Source organism: Melospiza melodia, chromosome 9 (genome assembly GCF_035770615.1).
Source record: "Melospiza melodia melodia isolate bMelMel2 chromosome 9, bMelMel2.pri, whole genome shotgun sequence".
NCBI lineage: Eukaryota > Metazoa > Chordata > Aves > Passeriformes > Passerellidae > Melospiza > Melospiza melodia.
Genome location: NC_086202.1, coordinates 31256279 through 31276522, shown reverse-complemented (window position 1 = coordinate 31276522; position 20244 = coordinate 31256279). Strand labels below are relative to the sequence as shown.

General features: G+C 45.4%; 1 protein-coding gene across 3 annotated transcripts in view; it reads right to left on the bottom strand.

The window, feature by feature from the left end:
• PCDH15 (protocadherin related 15) overlaps positions 1-20244 on the bottom strand; it is a 642661-nt gene that overhangs the window by 82239 nt on the left and 540178 nt on the right. For all 3 annotated transcript variants that reach the window (XM_063164079.1, XM_063164078.1, XM_063164080.1), the window contains 3 exons: positions 14425-14730; positions 12351-12575; positions 4379-4495 (listed from right to left, as the gene is read on the bottom strand). In XM_063164079.1, the coding sequence (XP_063020149.1) occupies positions 4379-4495; positions 12351-12575; positions 14425-14730 (648 nt within the window). The remainder of the gene's footprint in view (positions 1-4378; positions 4496-12350; positions 12576-14424; positions 14731-20244) is intronic.

The window sequence follows — 20244 nt, the reverse complement described above, 5'->3', positions numbered from 1 at the left end:
CACATTTTTGGAGGATTAAGAGCTTTGAGACCACTCAGAACCATTTTTTCATCTCTCATTACCAGGCCACTTCAGTGAGGCATAAAATGTTCAGCAGGAAGAAAACTCTCCTTGTCTCCAAGGGATTTATCCAACACTAATCCAGACTGTTTTCTTCAGCTACAGAGGAGGATCTAAATGCCCAAAAAAGAGATGGTTGGCAGTAGGTGCTGGCTGGGACCCTGGAGCCTGTGCCAGCAACATCCAGAAGTGCAGGTGACTGAGCCAGGTGCTGGCTTTGTCCAGGCTTTGGAATCTTTCCCTGAAAAGGCTGGGAAATATCTAACAGAACCCAAATCTGAGCACGTTTGTGCTAACTAAAGCAAAGCAGGACTTGAAATATTTTCATAGAGGTGCTTCTCCCGCTTTACTCTGCTCAGGTGAGACCCCACCTGGAATTCTGATACCTCCAACATAGGAAGGTCATGGAATTGCTGGAGAGAGGCACGTGGATGAGCAGAGGGATGGAGCAGCTCTGCTGGGAGGGAAGGCTGGCACAGCTGGGGGTGCTCACCTGGACAGGAGAAGATTTGGGGTGACCAAACTGTGGCCTGAAGGAGCCGCAAGAAACATGGAGAGAGACTTGGGACAAAGGATGGAGTGACAGGACACAGGGAATGGGTTCCCAGTGCCAGAGGGCAGGGCTGGATGGGATATTGGGAATTAGGAATTGTTCCCTGGCAGGGTGGGCAGGCCCTGGCACAGGGTGCCCAGAGCAGCTGGGGCTGCCCCTGGAGCCCTGGCAGTGCCCAAGGCCGGGCTGGATTTGGGGCTTGGAGCACCTGGGGACAGAAACCTTGAAGATCATCTCCTTCCAACCCCATCTCCACCTCTCCCAGGTCTCTGTGTCTCAGTTTTATCCCATTTCTGTTCCCATTGTGGGCAGCCGGGCAAAGCCAGCTGGGGATTGGCAGCACAAATCCAGCCAAGGCTGTGTGGGTGCTCCTGCTCACCTGGAATTCCAGGGGTGCTCCAGAGGCAGAGCTTCCCTGCACAGGGTCACCACTTGTCCTGCTCACAGTATCCAACAACCTCAACTTACCCACTCCAAGGGACTAAAAAACCCCAAAAACTGGAAAATTTCTTAAGCTGCAGCTGCACACCACCTCTGGAAAGGAAGCCCAAGCTGATGTGTGAGGGAGAACTCAAAATTAAAGGGATTGTTCACATGGAAAGATGCTTGGCTGCCTCAACAATTCCTGTTGCAATGTGCTTAAAATCAAGGCTTTTTATTCTTGTAAGGTTTACCAGTTATTTAGAAATAACTGAAGCTGTTTCCAAGCTTTTCCTTGGCAGCCATGGCTCTACTTTATCCTCATCATTTCCTCTGGCCTAATTTTGTTGCTTCTTGCTCAATATTTCATGCTTATACCTGGAATTAGGTAGAATTACCTAGAATCTCCTCTGGGAAAGGCAGAGTGAGCAACTTGAGGATGCACCAAGTAATTTGAAAAATTATTTATTTATTTATTTATATAAATTGTTACTAATTTAAAAATGTAAAAAAATCTAGTGTTGGTTGTTCCAAACAACCAAAGGACAAAATGTTGATTCACCAGATTTCATGGAAACAAAGTTTTCAGGCAAAACTTCCCAAATTTCAATGACCAGAAGGGTGTTTCAATTTTATAACACGTGTAAAAGTAGCTTTTAAAACATAATTTACATTCCCAGTCGCGGCAAATAAAAAGAGAATTTAAACTAGAGAAGAAAGGAGCAACTGGTAAGAATTTAAAGTGACATTTACTCAAAACAGCCCTGCAAATCTTGCTGTGGCCTTTAGAGAAAAGCTCTGGGTTTTATGTTTTAATTGACATTTCACCAAGGACCTGAAGAATAACTATCAGAGGTCTCCGATGCCTTCAGGCCAAGAGGTTTTGACCACTTTGAAATCCACAGGTCGAAATAAAAGCATGACAAAGTATCTCTGAGGAAGTGCTTGACTCTGGCACAAATTATTTGTTTTAACTGAGCAACTCTTCATAATAATCAGAAATTTGCAGGGTTTTTGGTGCAAAACCCATCCTCTTATCAGCAGCATATTCTCACAATAGCCTAGGGTTTTAGGCACCAGTTAAATTAAGAAAATCCCACATTTTCACCCAGAGATTTGTTCATATGGATACACATGGAAGATATACAGAGTTGTAAATAGCTCAGTGTGTGTAGGATTGATAGAAGGATTTTTTAAAATACAACCAAGAGATGCTTTCATCTCCATCTCCAATAAATGAAGTTCTGTTGGATTAATTTAACAGTAAAAGCTCACTCTTACCCCTATAAGCTATAAATTCCTAATTAATTTAGGAAATACCCACAGAAAACGACATGCTAGGTGTCTTTCACCCTCTTGTGCCTCACCCAAATTAATCCTTGTTTATTGAAATGGAGAGCCCACCTCCACTGCCACCATTCCCAGCTCCTCCTCCTTCCCCCAGAGCTGCTCTTCTGCTCCTGGAAAAATTCAAATTTGCCTTATCTGCAGAGAAATCCCACACAGGTGCTGGGCCTTTCCAGCTGGATCCTCACAGCATCCATATTCATTTGACAACGTGGGGATTTGCTGAAAACAATGCTTGTCTCTGAGGAGCTGATTAGGTCTGAAAAGCTTTTATTGCAGATGATGGGAAAATCTGGCTGGGCTTTTATTCTGGATATGGGAATTACATACATTACTTGCAAAATAACAACAGGAAAAGTCAAGCTTGGAGACTTCAAATTAGTTGGGCTCTTATAAACAGGCATTTTTTAAAGCTACAATTATTTTTAATAGATACTTATTTCTTTCCCTGAACTGATAAAATAAATGTATTAGTACCCTGCAAATAAGATTCCAACAGGTTTAAATCCCCCACAGAAGTAAAGTATTGATGATAACTAAGAATATTCCATCCCTTAAGGCAAGTTTAGAGCAAGGTCCCCTTGCTGAGCAGAGAAAAGGCTGTGTGCTTTTAAACCAAATTTCCAGTGAATTCACATCAAATACTTTGTGACATCATTTAATGTCAAAGCCAGCTTCAAATAAATAGAGATTTTTATAGTAGCACAGGCTGGCTCGGGCAGAAAAAGAAAAAAAGCCATTTATGCCTGGTAATTTTACTTTTAAAATAAAAAAAGATGAGGGACAAAACTACCAGCCATTATTTTAAAATAACAAACCCCTTTCCAAACCTCCTTTAAAAGCTTTCCTCCATAGCTGGCTGACTTTTATGGCCCTTGCATTTATTAGAGGCTTCAGGGTAACTTCATTTTTAAATCTTCATAAACATCAACAGGTGTTCATGTGATAGTGACAAAAAATGTTACAAAATGTTCAGTAGGGTTTGGGGTTGTTAAATGAAAAATGAAATAACTTTGCACTGGAAATGCTGATTGCACAGGACTGAGGATTATAAATGCCCTTAATCAGAACTATTTTGTTTCCCCTCAGTGATCTCTTGGTCTTCAAAACTTAGACACAGCAATTATAAAATGGAGCTTTTATCAGAATGGGCAAAATATTTCATTTTAGGGCAACAACATTTATTTAATGTTAAATAGAAGCTGCCCAAGCCCCAATCATTCCCCATTTAGCTAAGCTGTACCTGATTTGTGTCCAAGCACTTCATCAGCTTTTAATGTGCAGGGCACATTCCCCCTGAGGATTATTCTCCTTCTTATGCCAAACACTGGCAATTAAAAATTAAACCTGGCTGGTAGAGCAGCTCTGGCTTTTCCTGTCCTCAGAGGATCATCTGGCCACCGATGTTCATCAGGCTCTGATGACAAAAATTGACATCAACCTTCAGAACAGGCCATGAGTCAGAGGTGTGTGCCCAGTTGTGTCACTTGAAGGCTTCACCAGGAAGCAGCAGCAAAAAAACAGGGACAAAAATAAACTTTATCCCCAAATTAAATGCCATGGGTTCAAATATTGGCTATGGACTGTGCAGATGGGGAGCTCTGAAGTCCCACACCAATGTGGGATGGCTCAGCTGGGATGTGGCATCAAACAACGCCAACCTCACCAAACTGTGGGCTCTCTCCTCTTGAACTACCCCAAAGACAGGCCCAGCTCCCCTTCCTGCCTGTTCCTCTCACTCTCTGAAGCTGGACAAAGAGCTTTCCTAAAGCCCCTCTGACAGCCAGGAGCTGCAGCATTGATTTTCCAGCTCCAGCAGGCAGCCTTGGAAATGCAGCCTGTCCGGAGCAGCAAAGCCAGGCTGACATGAAACAAAGGTAGCAGCTACTCCTCTGTGAAGCTCCTCACACTCTGAGTTGATGAGAGAGCAGGGGCACTTCAGAGGGTTGGATTTTGCTCCCTTTTGGGTGTGGAATATTGAGAGAAGTTTTTCCTTACCGGGGGATCCCGATCCTCAGCTGAGACCGTGGTGATAACGGTGCCCTTGACGGCATCAGGAGCAACCATTCCCCTGTAGAGCTTCTGGCTGAACTCTGGAGAGTAGTCATTCATATCCTGCAAAAAACACAAGTCACAGTTTAGCCCTGGAGTGCTTAACAGTTCCCTGCTGTCTGGGGACTTGCAGGGGCACATTCAACATTTCTATAATTGTGAAACTCCTTTCTAGGGAAAGCAGTGGGGTGGTTTGCTATCAATGGACTGGAAAATTCCTATTCCTCTGGTAAAACCTTTAACCACAGAAAGCTCTCACTCAACACCTGATCCAAAAACCAAAAATCCAAGCTATTTTATTGCTAAAAAACCAGAAGGGAAACTCTATAAGGCGACAAGATATCAGGACATTGACATCTGTGAAAAACCTCAAGGAGCCTCCCCCAGACCACAGCACCTGCTCTGGGCCCAGGATCTCATTTTAGTCCTGTCCCAGGGATGCCAAAGGATTCAATATGCATTTTATACATGACAGAGTTTGGTCCTGGAGCTCCAGCAAATTTTCAGATGCATTCACAAGTGGTTTTGTTGAGTCTCTCCCTCCCTCCATAGGGATTGCCATTCCCAAACTCCCCTGATTCCATTACCCCTGCACAAAATAAGGGGGGAAGGTGCTGAAGATTGACAAAAGAATGGATGTGGGACTGTGTAAAGGCTGATCTCTCTTAGTGCAATACAACAGGAATGCTCAGCTGAAGGGAATTCTGCAGGAAAACACAGCCCCACAAGAGAACAGAGCAGAGAATTCCACACCACCTGCTCCTGTGGCAGCAGGCTTGGCTCATTTTCCAAAAGGAATGAGCTTTAGTGGTGTTTGTTACCTCTAATAGCCAATAAATTAAGGGGAAATAAGATGTCCTTTGAAAGATAAAAGGACATTTGCACAAATTCTTGTGCCTGAAGTAGGCAAGGATACATAAATATATGTCTATATTTGTATACACCTAAACATATCTCAAATATTTTGCAGGGTCATCCAGAGTTGCTTCTCTTTGTGTGGAGATTAAAAATAAACTCCGGTTTTTATTTTTCCTTTTATAAAACAAGATGTCTACCAAAACATTTCTCCAATAAAAGTTTATTCTCCTGTAGAAAGTCTTTATGTTTGTGGTATATTCAAATCAGACCAGTGTGTCACTCATTTAATGTTGTGTGTTATTCATTGGGTGATGTCACTTGGTCCAGTGACAGAAAGGTGTCCCTGCCCATGGCAGTGGTGGAAGGGGATGGGCTTTAATGTCCCTTCCAACACCAACCATTCCATGATTCCATGGGAACCTGGAGGCAGAGATTGGAATACAAGGAGAGCTTTTCCCAAAGCACTGAAGGAGGAGGAAGCAGGGGTTTAGCACCCAGGTATTAAATATTTCCATTTCCAACTTAGTGGGGCACAAGTATGAAAGATCCCTTGGTGTCCCCATAAACCAAAAAACCACAAATATCCCATGTACAGTGACATTCCCAAGGCTATTTTATGCTGGGAATGCTGCACCTCAGGGATTTTCTGTGTTTGACCAGTTGGGGAGCACCTGCGTTAGTATCAGTGCATTACAGCAAGTGACTGCCTTAATGAGTTTTAAATTACATATTGATTCCTCCTTAGTGCCTGCCCTCCCTTCCTGCTTTGTTTCTCCTCTTTGCCATTCCCAGATGACAGTCTCACTTCCCAACATTTTTGTTCAGCATTTTCATACTCCTTGCAGGCAGGGCAGGGTTTGTTTCCTACCAATCTTTTTTCCTATAAATAGCAGCCCTGGGAATGAGCGGGTGTCCTGCTCAGAGAAGGAGGAATGTGGTGGGGAAGTGGGATCCCTCCCAAATTGTGGTTTTTCTGCACTTCATCCTTGATCTTTGTCCAGGGAAAGGATGTCAGGATCCTGTAGTGCTTTTGTGCTGCCCCACTGGAGCAAGGAGGAACAAAATCAACAAAAAGTGGTAGATAAAGAGTATCTGTGGTAGGGAGACAGCTTTGGGGGTGTTATGCTTTGCCTTTTGCTCTGTTTTGTAAATAAAACTGTATAAAAATAGAATAAATCTGCAGCCAGAGAAGCGGTGACACAAAGGCTGCTTTGTAGTTGTCTGTAAATATAAAGGCTGCTTTGTAGTTGTCTGTAAATATGTCATTATGTATTATATACAGAAATCTGTTATTACCTTACTGTCAAAATAGAAAGCCCAGGTATTTGAAAGTGTGAAATATGGAGAACCCATTTCCCAGATTTCCCATTTCCATATTTTGGAGCATGTCTGATCATTAATAGGAGCCTGGATTTGAGTTAATGGCAGCCTGGATTTATGTGGCTGGAGCAGAGAACTGGGGAAGGTTTTAAGATGCTGCAGTTTGGCCCCATTTGTGGGACTGTGCCTCACATTTAAAAGGTGATTTCATGAGTTCCTACAACCTCCTTGTGGGAGGTTTACTGCCCCATTCCTGAACCTGTGCTTGGGGATTGCACTCATGTTCTGCATCCACTTCTGTGCAAGGGTTAGAGGTGTTTTAAGAAGGCGTCAGATGTAATCTTCAATTATTTACCTGTTTACAAGCAAAACTCATCTGGGGCTTTGGGCTCGGCTCAGAACAAAGCCCAGGACTTGCTCCAAATATCTGTTCTCCAAAGTCTCTCTGTGCTGAAAACCTGAAAACTCCCTCTCTGCATCTGTCCAGCATTAAATTCTCTTTGATAGCAATGATTGGATTGAGGACCTTGGAGAGAGAGAATTTACAAGGGCCTGGAGGGTGAGGACACAGGGAATGGCTCCCACAGCCAGAGGGCAGGGCTGGATGGGATATTGGGAATTAGGAATTGTTCCCTGGCAGGGTGGGCAGGCCCTGGCACAGCTGTGGCTGCCCCTGGATCCCTGGCAGTGCCCAAGGCCAGGCTGGAGCAGCCTGGGACAGTGGAAGGTGTCCCTGCCCATGGCAGGGGTGGCACTGGATGAGTTTTAAGGTCCTTTCCCACCCAAACCACTCCGGGATTTCATGACCCACCTGATTTCACCAGATACTGGCCTATCAAGAACTGCAAGTCCCTTCCCATCCTCTTGGCCTCTCATAATGAACACACATTAATTAACACCAAGTTCAAACCCTTGTGGTGATGCTGATATAGGCAAAGTGGCTCCTTGAAATTTGTCTGTGAGTGGGTGCAAGCTGCTTTACACAGGGCTTTGAAGCTGCACAGAACAGGGCACAACTGCATCTCTTTCCCATTTAGTGCTCAGCAGGCCCCAAAGTAGCTCATCCTATAAATTAAGGGATAATACTCATGATGGAATACACGAGGCAATAAATGACTGGCAAATGATTGAACTGATCACTTGAGATGGAAGGAAAGGAATAAATCTGTTTACCAGCAGTGTAACCCAACCCCAGGCTCGTTATTCCATTAGTGTCACCAGAAATGAGAAATATTTTGGAGGCAATCCAGCTGATTTTTTTTCACCTTCCTGTAAGTTTCATGAGGCTGCTCTTTAAATGGGGAAAGATGTTCATTGTGTGGCTCTTCCTGCTGCCCCCGGGGTCCCATTGGCCTCCTTGGGCCCAGGACACTCTGCTGGCTCAGGGACAGCTCGGTGTCCCCAGGTCCTTCCCCACAGAGCTGCTCCCCCAGCCTGTGCTGGTGCCTGGGGCTGCTCCTCCACAATCACTGATGAACAATCTAAATAATCCTGGGATCAGCACTGAGCCCTGGGGACACCTGCAGTGACAGCCACCAACCACACCCTGTGCCACTGATCATGATCCCTGCGATCATCAGTCAGTTCTCAATCACCTCACTGCCTCCTCATCCTCATTTTTTTGAATTGTCAGAACTGAAACCCTCTGTTTTTTATTCATTCTTGTTGCTCTCTCGCTTTCAATCCTTCACCTGTGACAATGGCTTCATTCCACCACGCAATGCCCTTGGAAAACTCCAAAGCAAACCAATCACCAACCCACAAAGAAGAGAAAAGCACTTCTACAAACAAGAAAAGGCAAAATAATACCAAAAAATGCTGGTAATAAGAAGAGAAGGACACAGCATAAAATATGCAGACGCCTTACAACCCCATGACACAGAAATTCTCATTATTTATGTTTAGGAATGCAATACTCACTTAAGAGCAACTCTTTCTTTTATCAAACCCTATTACCACAACAGCTCCTTCCAAATGCTAAATCCTAATAATTTGAAGTGAAAGTATTCTGCCTTTTCCAGTACTGGGAATCATCTGGATTGGGAGGGGATGCTTGTGTGTACAAGAAGCAAAACCAACTCAGCCCTCCCAGACACCCCATGGCTTCTTCCAGCTTCAGGGGAAATGTTAAGAAAGCAGTCAAATGAACCTGAGAATGGGGAAAAGAGAAAAATCTTGGTGTGTTTGAGGTGGTGGGAAGAAATCAAGGCCACTTAGACCATTCCTCCTTGGAAATACTTGAATGGATGCAATGATTATTGTTCTCTGACTTCCTGAGGGGTTGGGTTAGGCGGGGATCGGTTTCTTCTCCCAGAAAACGACGACAGGACAGAAGGAAACAACTTCAAGGTGTGCCAGGGGAGGTTCAGGTTGGATATTAGGAAAGGTTTCTTCACACAAAGGGTGGCCAGATATTGGAAGGGGCTGCCCAGGGCAGAGTGGGATTGCAAACCCTTGAAGTGCTCAGAAGAAGTGTAGACGTGGCACGTGGGGACACAGTTTAGCGGTGCAGCGTTAATGGTTTCACTCAGTGATCTCAGAGGCCATTTCCAATTAAATGATTCCATGAATTCATGGATTCACCTCTGGCTCTCTCTGCCAAAGGAGCCCCAGGACATCCTCACAATGCAAGGAGCCTTTTGGCTGCAGCAGAGGCCAATGACTTGCTCCATCCCCACGTGAGGGTACAGATGAAGTTATTCCTCCTGCAGTGGAAGCCCCGCTCTGCAATCTGTGCCTCGACCTAGTTCAGGGCAGGTTAATACAAACTATTTGTAACTTGTCATGCCCAGGGCTGAGAGTCCAAAGAACAGCCCAGTGTGCATCCCCCTCCTGCAGCCACAGGGAGCAGGGGGCTCTGGGTGTGCTCATTCCATTGGAAATCTCACAAATGATGGACGACACCATCAGACATCCATAGCTGCTTAACACAATTCCATTACCCAGGAAAAATTACAGTGCTTGCAGTGAAGAGCTGGGCTGGGAGAAATGACAAATGTGAGCAGAGCAGTGGGAGCCCCAGAGGGCTGGAGAACTCAGTAATAACACAAATAAAGTCCTCAGGGTTGGAGGGGCTGGATCTGTGATGGTGACATGAGCTTGGCCCCAGCACTGCCTCTGCTTCCCTCTAGCTCAATTTTGTGCTCTTATGATGGGGGCTGTGGGGCATCTGCACTTGGTTGAGTTCCTATTTGGGCTCTCAAACCCTGTATTAAAGTAATTACTCAAAGCCCAGCCTGTAAATAAAAGGAAAGCTGAGGAACTACTCATAGGAAACACACCCAGTTCCTGCAGCAGGAGCAGAAGATGCTGAGTGGGAGGGAAAGGGTGGCCTGTTCTTGTTCTCACTTGGTTTCAAGACTCTGCACCCTGCTCCTGCTGCTCTGACTCTTGGATCAGCCTTCTGAGGTGTCTTGAGGATCCTCCCCATCTCAAACAGGGACAGCACAGGGCTCTGCCTTCACCCTCCACCCTCTCCCATCACCCCTGTGAATTCTCTATCTGGGAAGTTCATGTTTAAGCTAAATTTAAAACATCCAGACACCTCTTGTGACCAATGCTCAAAATATCTGCCACCTGACATAAAGCCTGCTAATGACACCTGCCCAACACATTGGGATATTAAATCTGGCTTTACCACAAGTCCTCCCCCATTCTCTCAAGTGCCACTCAAAATTCCCCTGTCCTACCTCTCACTCCAGCACCATCTTCATCTCAAGAATTTAAATAATTTTTGGATTATGTCCCCTGATCTGTTGTAAAACTCAGCCTGAGTATGAAAATAAATTTGATTTATTTTCTTTCTCACTTAAAGTATCCCCTGCTTGTCCTCCCTCCCAGGTCCTGTTCTACCCCCAAACACGTTTTATTCTAAAATTTTTACTTCTGGCTCCAGCCTGGTATTCCAGGCTCTCCAAAGCATCATCATGCTCCCATTTTTTGCTCATGTGTGGGAAGAGTTTCCAAGAGAGCATGAACTGATTTTTTGATCCTATTAATCCCCTCCTTAAATTCCCTATTCCCTCCTTTGAATGTGCACAAACTGCTGGTACTGAGGCCACTGAGCTGAACTGCAATTTTCCCTGAGATTAATTAATACAATCAACCACACAATCAGACCACAGCTTTTCTCTGAACACAATCCTACATGAAAACCTTTAAAAAAACCCACCCAAACCAACCCAAATTATTCTTTCAAAAATTCAGTGTGCTGGGAAAAGGTTTATTTTATGAAAAAAAAACCTGAGGTTTGAGCAATTTGCTCCATAGATGTCCAACAGAAGCAGCTCAGGGAATGATGGAAAAGCTGTTTCCTGCCAATGACGTGGAATGTGCTGGGGAAAAGCACAGATTAGTCAGGAACGGGTGACCTGCACCTCACACTGAGACATTCTGCACACAGAGAGGCATCACAGAAGCCTTCTGGCATTGTCACCAGAGCTACTAATGGGAGACATTTGCTGTCCTAAAAGAATTGTGAGCTCAGTAGGGACTGACAAACAGAATTACTCAAAACCAAGCGTCAATTCAAGCACCTGCAGATACAGAACAGGCTGAACCCTTATGACTGGCAAGTGGTTTTCACAGACATATTTAAACTGAACATTTGTGCTTTTGGTCCAGCTACAATTTTTGCTCCTTCACTGAAATCTGAGCAATTAAAGTCTCTTTTCTCCCACAGTTCACAGAAACTCAAGCAACTGCTCAAAAGGACAGAATGATTCACAATGCTGCACTTTGGGAATGCCATGGGTAGGATTGAGGCATCTGAGCTCTCCTCTCCTCTTGGACACAGGGAAATGAAGATGGGGAAGTGTTTTAGTCACAGATAAAACAGTTTCCATTTGTGGATCATTGCCAAACAGACACCAGCACCCCTGGGGATGCCCCTGAAACCTGAGGTGAGGCTGTAGCTCACTGCAGCTCATGGTGCAAGACACTAAATCAGGCTGTTCCTTTGCAGAGCTGGATTTCCCAGTAGCAGAATCTGGAGTCCAGGCTGTGCTGTGCCACACCAGCACTCAACACACCCCAGTGGGTCTTAAAATCACAATTTGTGGGCTGAAAAGTGATCATGTCACTTTTGCAAGCTGTAGCCATAATATTTTCTGAAAAATCTGTTCTTTAGAATTTTTCTCCTGAGAAGCTGACAGGCCTCAGGAACAAAATGTAAACATTGATTATCTGCTGCTGTGGAATGCAACAGGTGCATCTGTGATTGGTCTCATGTGGTTGTTTCTAATTAATGGCCAATCACAGTCTGGCTGTTCAGACTGTCTTGGTCAGTCACAAGCCTTTGTTATCATTCTTTTTCTATTCTTAGCCAGCCTTCTGATGAAATCCTTTCTTCTATTCTATTAGTATAGTTTTAATGTAATATATATCATAAAATTATAAATCAAGCCTTCTGAAACATGGAGTCAGCATTCTTGTCTCTTCTCTCATCCTGGGACCCCTGAAAATACCACCACAGCAAACAATTCCATGAGGGGTTTATTTCAGATTAGAGATTATTTTAGAGATTCTAGAGGACAAAACGTTTGTATTTGTGTCCAGTGTTCATTGATTTCACAAATCCAGGATTTAACTACATAATTGCACATTGGGAGAACAATTACAGCTGTTACAAAGTGTGAATAGAATAAGACTCATATTAGGTGCAGGAGAGAAGGTGTTCCACCTGCATGGTGGTGGAATATTCGGGGAGAGGATGCTGCTGGCTGAGGAGTGCTCCCTTTACCTTGACTCTGACGGTGACAGTGGCCAGCCCAGGTGGCATGGTGCCCTTGCTGTCGAAGGCTTCCACGAGGAAGGTGAAGGTTGCCTCTGTATCATGGAAGGATTCATAATCCAAGGATTTCCGCAGCGACAGCTCTCCCGTGTGCTTGTCCAGGGCAAAATGCTCCCGGGCTTCCTCAGTGCGGATCCGGTAGTTCACATCCGCTCCCAGGTCCGCGTCCTTGGCCTGCAGGGAACAGAGGGGCATCACACAAAACCCATCCTTGTGGAAACCCAGGGCACCAGGAATATTTCTCTGTCTGCTCTGGGGCGCCCTGACCCCCAGGGCAGCACTGACTCTGACCCTCATTCATGGAGAAAGTTTCCTGGACTTCAAGATAAACTGGAACCTGTAGGAAAGACATTCTTTGGTGTTCTTGGGAGCCAGCAAAGTCTCTTCCTGAGGAAGACACCAAGGTTGCTCATGGTGACATGATGAAGAGAAAGTTAAGTTATATGGACATTAGCTGGCTCCTTCATCACCTACTGAGAACTTTGTTTCTTTCTTATAACCAATGGGCAGTGAATGTGTCTGCGAAGTGAATGCAAATATCTTGAAAAAGTACAAAAGCAACATGTTGCTGTAATAAATCTCTCTTGCACCCTTCTGATGGAGTTGTGGTACTTTGTGCTGTGTTGTGCTCTATAATGACATGAACCCACAAGAGTGTGCAATAGATTATAGAGAGCAGTGTAGGTGTAGCACTTGGTGAGAAATTGAGGGTTTGGGATTTTTAGTGTGTTGTGGATGGAATCAAGATGGAGGGCACAGGGTGTCATCCTAGGTTTCTTCTTTATTCTTCTTCTCCATGGGTTTGGGTGGCATTTTGTAATTGGGCAGAAAAGTCCCCATTGCAGCTCTGTGGGATCAGTTATTGGGTTAAAAGGGAAAATAATCCAGGTGTCAGCTCTTAATTGGACAGTTTAGTCTTAAAAGCCCTTGGAACAAGAGATTGTTGCCATTTGGTGCCTTCTAATGAAAAGCTGCTGAACTCACAGTAGTGAGACTGTTTTACTGATAAGAAATGATAAACACCTGAGTCTGAACATGAGCTACAGTCTCAAGTGCCTTCAATGCAGACCCAGAGAAACTGAAGACCAGTACCCTGACAACTGGGACCCCCACACATCCTTACAAAATATCCCTCTGAAATGTAAAGGGCAAAATGTTGAGGACATCTTGAGTTTAGTTGTGATGTTGTAATCGTATTCAATGTGCACAGACCCAAGTAATGAAGAAATCACTGAAAGTTTAAGCTGTGGGAAATGAGCACAGTGTTCTGGGGAAATGGCAGTGGAAACTGAAGCTGCTTTTAGCTCTCCAGCCTGAGCACCTGCTTTTGGCCACTGCTAGGATCACAGAATTCCAGGATGGTTTGGATTAGAAGGGACCTTAAAACCCATCCAGCGCCACCCCTGCCATGGCAGGGACACCTTCCACTGTCCCAGGATGCTCCAAGCCCCAAAGTCCAGCCTGGCCTTGGGCACCCCCAGGGATCCAGGGGCAGCCACAGCTGCTCTGGGCACTCTGTTCCTCCCCACCCTCCCAGGGAACAGTTCCTTCCTAACATCTGATTTGTATCTCTCCTCTTTTAGCTTTAAACTCTTCCCCTTGGCCCATAGCTGTCTGCCTGTGTAGATGATGGCAGTGTAGGTTTTGCAGTTTCATAATTGCTATTATTTCCTAAATAATCTTATCTTTAAAGGGGTTTATTGGTACCTGGCTAAAGGCCAAGCATTTTTCAGAATCCCAGAATCCCAGAAGGGTTTGGGTTGAAAGGGACACCAAATCCCAACCAGTGCCACCCCTGCCACTGGCAGGGACAGCTTCCACTATCTGAGGCTGCTCCAAGCTTCATCCAACCTGGCTTTGGACACTTCCAGGGATCCAGGAGCAGCCACAGCTGCTCTGGGCAAAAAAACATATCCCCATGCTCCAGCTCACGATATTTTACTGCAATCTCACTGCCGAGTTAAACAAGAACCCTGAATATCACAGAACAACCACGCGCCACCTTCACTCACCCCCTCCTCACCTCCAGCTGCAGGAAGACAGTTCCTGGTGGGAGATTCTCTGGCACACAGACAGTGTAGGAGGCGTTGGTGAACACAGGGCTGTTGTCATCAATGTCCAGCACCTTGATGGCCAGGGTGATCGTGGAGCGCCGCGGGTCCACGGCGCCGTCGGTCGCCTCCACGATGAGCTCGTAGTGATCCCTCACCTCCCTGTTCAGCTTCACTGCCGTGTAAATGCTGCCGTTGGACGTGATCCTGAACAGATTCTTGAAGTTGGCCAGGCTGTAGTGGACCTGCCCATTAACCCCAGCATCTGCATCTGTAGCCTGAAGAGACAGCAGGAAAACCATGGGTTAATGCATGAATTGCAAACCTCTGAGGGAGATGCCCACAGGACAGAAACCAGGTGAGGCACGGAATGATTCTGCCAAATCTGTGTTGTCTGGGGCAGCCTGCCTCTGTCTGAGCTGTGACTGAAGATAAAACATGTCACAGAAACAAATGGCTCCATTCCCAATGACAGAAGCCGGGCTAACTGGAGCCCTTGAGGAGAAAAGGCACATTTAGCTGCCCAGCCTGGGAAACTTTTGACAGGACAAGAGGACACAGCCTGAAGTTGTGTCAGGAGAGGCTCAGCTGGGACAGCAGCAGCAATTTCTGCATGCAAAGGGTGCTCAGGCCTTGGCAGGGGCTGCCCAGGGAGCTTTGCAGTGCCCAGCCCTGCAGGTGTCCCAGGCAGGGCTGGAGGTGGCACTCAGTGCTCTGGGCTGGGATCAGGCACAGGCTGGACTCAATCCTGGAAGTTTTCCTATGCTAAATAATTCTGGGATTCTATCCTATGTTTCTCTGAACTTCAACAGAGGATGAATTTGATGCTTGTGAAGCCAAGCCCTCAGATAATTCTAATGCTGAAGGATCCTCAGGATTGGGTGGTGTCTGAGAGGAATTTTTATTTAACACTGAAGCAGTGTTTCATTGCTGCCCAAATCCTTGTGGAATATGAATTTAGATGAAGGATGGATGCAGACAGACAGAAGGGACACGTGAGTTAGAAATTTTCTTCCCACTTAACACATTTGTCACACTCAGTGATATTTTCATTGCTACTCTCTGAAGAACTACTTAAATTTCTGTTTTGCTCCTGTTCCTGTTCTCCAAACCCAAACATTTCATCCTTATTCTCCTGTGCTCAGAACAGGATGATGATTGCCATAGAAAACCACCTCGATTTCTTTAGTTGGCATCTTTGTTCTCATACACTGCAGCAAGCCTCAGATTTCAGTGTCAGCCAAATAATTCTTGTTATCACATAATTATAGGGATGGACAAAATTAATAGGTTTTCATAAAGCTCTCAGGTTGAAATGCTGACCTGTTATTTTGCCTCCTCTTAATTAAATTAGGGTGTGATGAACAAGGTTATGTAAATTATACAAAGGGCACTCTGCCCTACTCTATTCTCATTTATTTGCCTTTATGAATGACATCTGTGAAGATCATAAGAGATTTGCACATTTTGTTTTCAGAACAGTCACCGGGAATGCTTAATTCTGGTGATGGTGTTCATTGTAAGGCTTGGTAATGAAACCATTTATCGTGCTAGAAATCAATTAAAAGTTAATTAAAATTGCTAATAAGGAAAACAATCACTGTGTTTCTTCCCTGCATCGTGCCCACGTGCTAAGGAGGGTTTGCTACAACTTCATTCTGACTGGTCCATTGGTACATAGCATCCTTCTAATCCACATCTGTCAGCTGGATTTGCTTAATTTCCAATCAATTCCATTTCCTCTGTAGAAATAACAGATCTAAAAAAACCCAAACAAACAAACAAACCAAAAAGCCCCATAGGAGTCTCCAAGAGTAATCAGAAATACGCCTATAATTGGAAACCGTGACAAAAAAATTCTCATGAGACAACAGTTTTGCATCAGGTTAGTTTGGAAGCATGTTTTAGAACAGATAAACTTGTTGTTCAGGAAAGGAAATTAAAATTACTTTCAAATATATGGCAGGCTCTGCAACTGGGTTCCATAAAACTTGACTGTGAATGTTGTGAACCCATTTGCGCACATCCTTAGGCAGAAACACCTTTGCCACATTCTGCAGGACTGATTTGGCTCACAGAATTTCAGAATCACTGAGGCTGGAAAATCCCTGCCAGCCCATGGAGTCCCAGCTGTGCCCAGTGCCCACCTTGTGCCCAGCCCAGAGCACTGAGTGCCACCTCCAGCCCTGCCTGGGACACCTGCAGGGCTGGGCACTGCAAAGCTCCCTGGGCAGCCCCTGCCAAGGCCTGAGCACCCTTTGCATGCAGAAATGGATAATTCAATATAATGCAATTATCTAATTGGGATTATACCACCAAAACACTGGTGAAGAATTAACATTTTTATCACTCTAAACTTGAAAAGAGATGATGTTCTCTCTATGGATAAGAAAGAAAAAGAGTTTAATCTGTTTCCTAAAAGAATCCTGTCTGAAGGGTGCACAACTGTTCCCACATGGAAATAATTTCCCAGAGCCTGTGGGAAGCAGCCTCTTGGACAAAGATTTGGTGTTGGTGTGGACACTCTCTGTCTCTCTTTCCAGTCATCACTTTGTACAAAAATGGACAATTTTAACCCCAAATTCCACCCCTAGATCTGTCACAAACAAGGCTTGGTGGTACTTCTGGTACAAGACTTGCCAGGAACTGAAAGAACAGGAGGTGTGGAAGATGGGGACATTTCAGGAAGTTCTGCTTCAAAAAAACCCAGCCCTGGTTGAATTTATCCCAACCCTGACAACAGGAACCAGTGACATCCCAATAAATTTATCTACATTTGGTCATTACCAACACTGGGCTGAATTCCCTGACTGAACAGGTACAGAAGTGGGGGGAAGCCAGGAAACAGTTCATTCCTGTATCACCTGAATCCTAAACAAAGTCCCAAAGCCAAGGAGAAAACAGCAGGACTAAAAAGAGGTGAGAACACATTCCTGTGCTCCTCAAGGCTTTCCACCACAACTCAGCCCCAGTGACTTGCACAAAAATATGGTGAGAGTCCTGAAGTTTTGGTAGGTAAAGGGCCACCAGTTGACAGCAGTCCCTAAAAGGAGCTGTGTTGTGGTGTGCTGTAATGTCCCATTTTGGGCTTCCAGGTCAATTCCCCAGGTGTGCCCGTACCTCTCTCCCTTCCCCCTTGCCCCCATGCTGAGTGAGTCCTGTCAATCAGGCTGAACATTCCAGCAAGGCGTCGTGTGGTTGGTCAAGTTCAAAGGATGCCCCTATGCCCAGAGGTCATTGGCCTGTCTGGGTGTCATCTTCCCCTGAGACCCTGCCCCTCTCACCTGGTTGGTGGCTCACCTGTACCTCCCCTCCCCCTGTCCCTGAGCTTAAAAGGTGATCAGAGCACGCGGCCGGGATTCTGTTGGAGCAGTTGCTCACGTTCAGACCTCTGTAACCATGGAATAAACCTCTGGACATTAAACCCTCCAGCAGAATCCTCTCCTTTTTCTCTTCACCATCGCCTGAAGCTATTCCTCCTGAGGTAAATGGGGTTCCTAACAAGCCTGGACTTGTTCAGTGCCCAGCTGCAACCACCAGCAAGCCAAGGTATCTCTAGGGTGATACACCGCAGTTGCTGCCTTTGGCCCAGCAGCGAGGGTCAGACTGGCCCAGGCACAATCTAACTGGTAATATTGGGAGCCTTATTCCAATAGAGCTACAGATGTATTTCCATGCAGAAGGCTCTGCACAGCCTTGCAGAGGCTGCTCCTACCTGACAGGAGGTAGCAGAAGCAGTAGCTGTGATTGCAGGAGGCAACACAGCCCTCAAAGGCCATTGGGGACATAGGCACCACAGAAACTGAGACCAAAAAAACCCCAAACCAGAATAAAAAAATCCCCAAACAACAGGAGAAAACTAACAAAAAGAGGTAAACTACAAAAGGAATAGAAGAGATGCCTAGACAGGGCCATAGTGTCATTGCATCTCAAATGCTGGCCCATTTATACCTTGTCCATCTCACTGAATCACAGAATCCCAGACTGGTTTGGGCTGGAAGGACATTAAATCCCATCCAGTGCCACCCCTGCCATGGGCAGGGACACCTTCCACTGTCCCAGGCTGCTCCAAGCCCCAAAATCCAACCTGGCCTTGGGCACTGCCAGGGATCTAGGGGCAGCCACAGCTGCTCTAGGCACCCTGTGCCAGGGCCTGCCCACCCTGCCAGGGAACAATTCCTTCCTGATATCCCTTCTAAATTTCCTTTGTGTCAGTCTGAAGCCATTCCCTGTGTCCTGTCCCTCCAGTTCCTGTTGCAGGGTCCCTCTCCAGCTCCCCTGTGTCCCTTCAGGCCCTGGAAGGAGCTGTGAGGTCTCCACAGACCCTTCCCTTCTCCAGGCTGAGCATTCCCAGCCTGGCTCCACAGGGAAAATGCTCCAGACCCCTCAGCATCTCCATGGCCTCCTCTTGACCTGCTTTAACAATTCCATGTCCTTCTTATTCTGGAGGCACCAGAACTGTGCACAGAATTGCAGGTGGGCTCTCATCTGAGCAGAAGAGAGGGGGAGCATTCCCTCTCTCCACACAGGAATGAGCCCAGGACACATCTCCTGCTGTTTATCCAGAGTCAGGAAAAATGTGTCCATGCAAAGAGACAGAGCAAGTACTGCTGATATTGTGGTGACTCCTCAGATCTCCAGGATGACTCTTATTTCTATCTCTAATTCATTTAAGTACTGCATAAAACAAACATGGAAACCTAGGAATATAAATCACACCCTACTTTATTTCCCAGAAAATCCATCCCACATTTATTAGAGATGCCATCACCTACAAGGTGACAGCCTTTACCTGATGTGGTAAATTCAGATTTGTGTTACCAGTTTTGCATCCACATCACCAGCAAACCCTCAGGAATATGAACCAACAGTGCTCCAGAGTAACAAATCATCTCCCTCCATCTCAAACAGCAGGAAAACACAGTCCTGGGAGATGGGAATGACTAAGACACCTCTGAGGGATCATTAATTCTGAAATATAATGACAAGGGCTTGAATGTCAACAATATTCATTATATCGTTATCACCCATTGCAAAAAAACCTCTTATTGTACCCTCAACTCTGGCTCATGATGGTGACAGGATTTAGGCAGGTTAATTGAGGATTTGTGCCTGAAATTTTGGAGCTGGAAAACAGCAAAACAAGGTTACTACTTGGTTACTATTCCAAATCAGAGACAAGTATGGTGAGTATCTGTAGGAATGTGATTTTTGTTGGTGGAATTACAAAATCATCTTTTGTCTTTTTAAAAAGGAAATGAGCTCAGAAGTTTTTTCTTTGATTAGGTGAAAAAGGCATTTCATAGGCTTGGGGAACTTCACTTCAAATCTAAGAAACAGGAACCAAAAAGTCTCACTTGAGCAATTTACTATTTCTGATATCCCTCTTTCCTGAAGGCTGAAACATGTTTTGGGGACCACTCTGCCACAAAACCAGCTTCCTTCAGTTTAAATTTCCCTTCTTCAGGAGCAAAAGTTCCCCACAGTCCCCACCCAAGCCAAGCAAACTCCTGATTTGGGACAGCTCCCCCAGTATTCCACAGCTCAAGGCAGGAATTGTGCTGGAGGATCCAAGTGATGCTGTTGGTGAGAATTATAGTTCTCGTGGCAGATAACATGATTCTTTTATACTAGGGGTTTAATAGGTTTATTATTGAGGGTTTAATGGGTTTATTACTCTGGCTTGGAAGTATTCCCAAGCCCCTCATTTGTTCCAAACAGCAAATCAAGTGTGGGTGGGAGTGTTAGATTGGATTTTGGACTTGTTTTGCAGGGAGATTACAGTTTGTGCC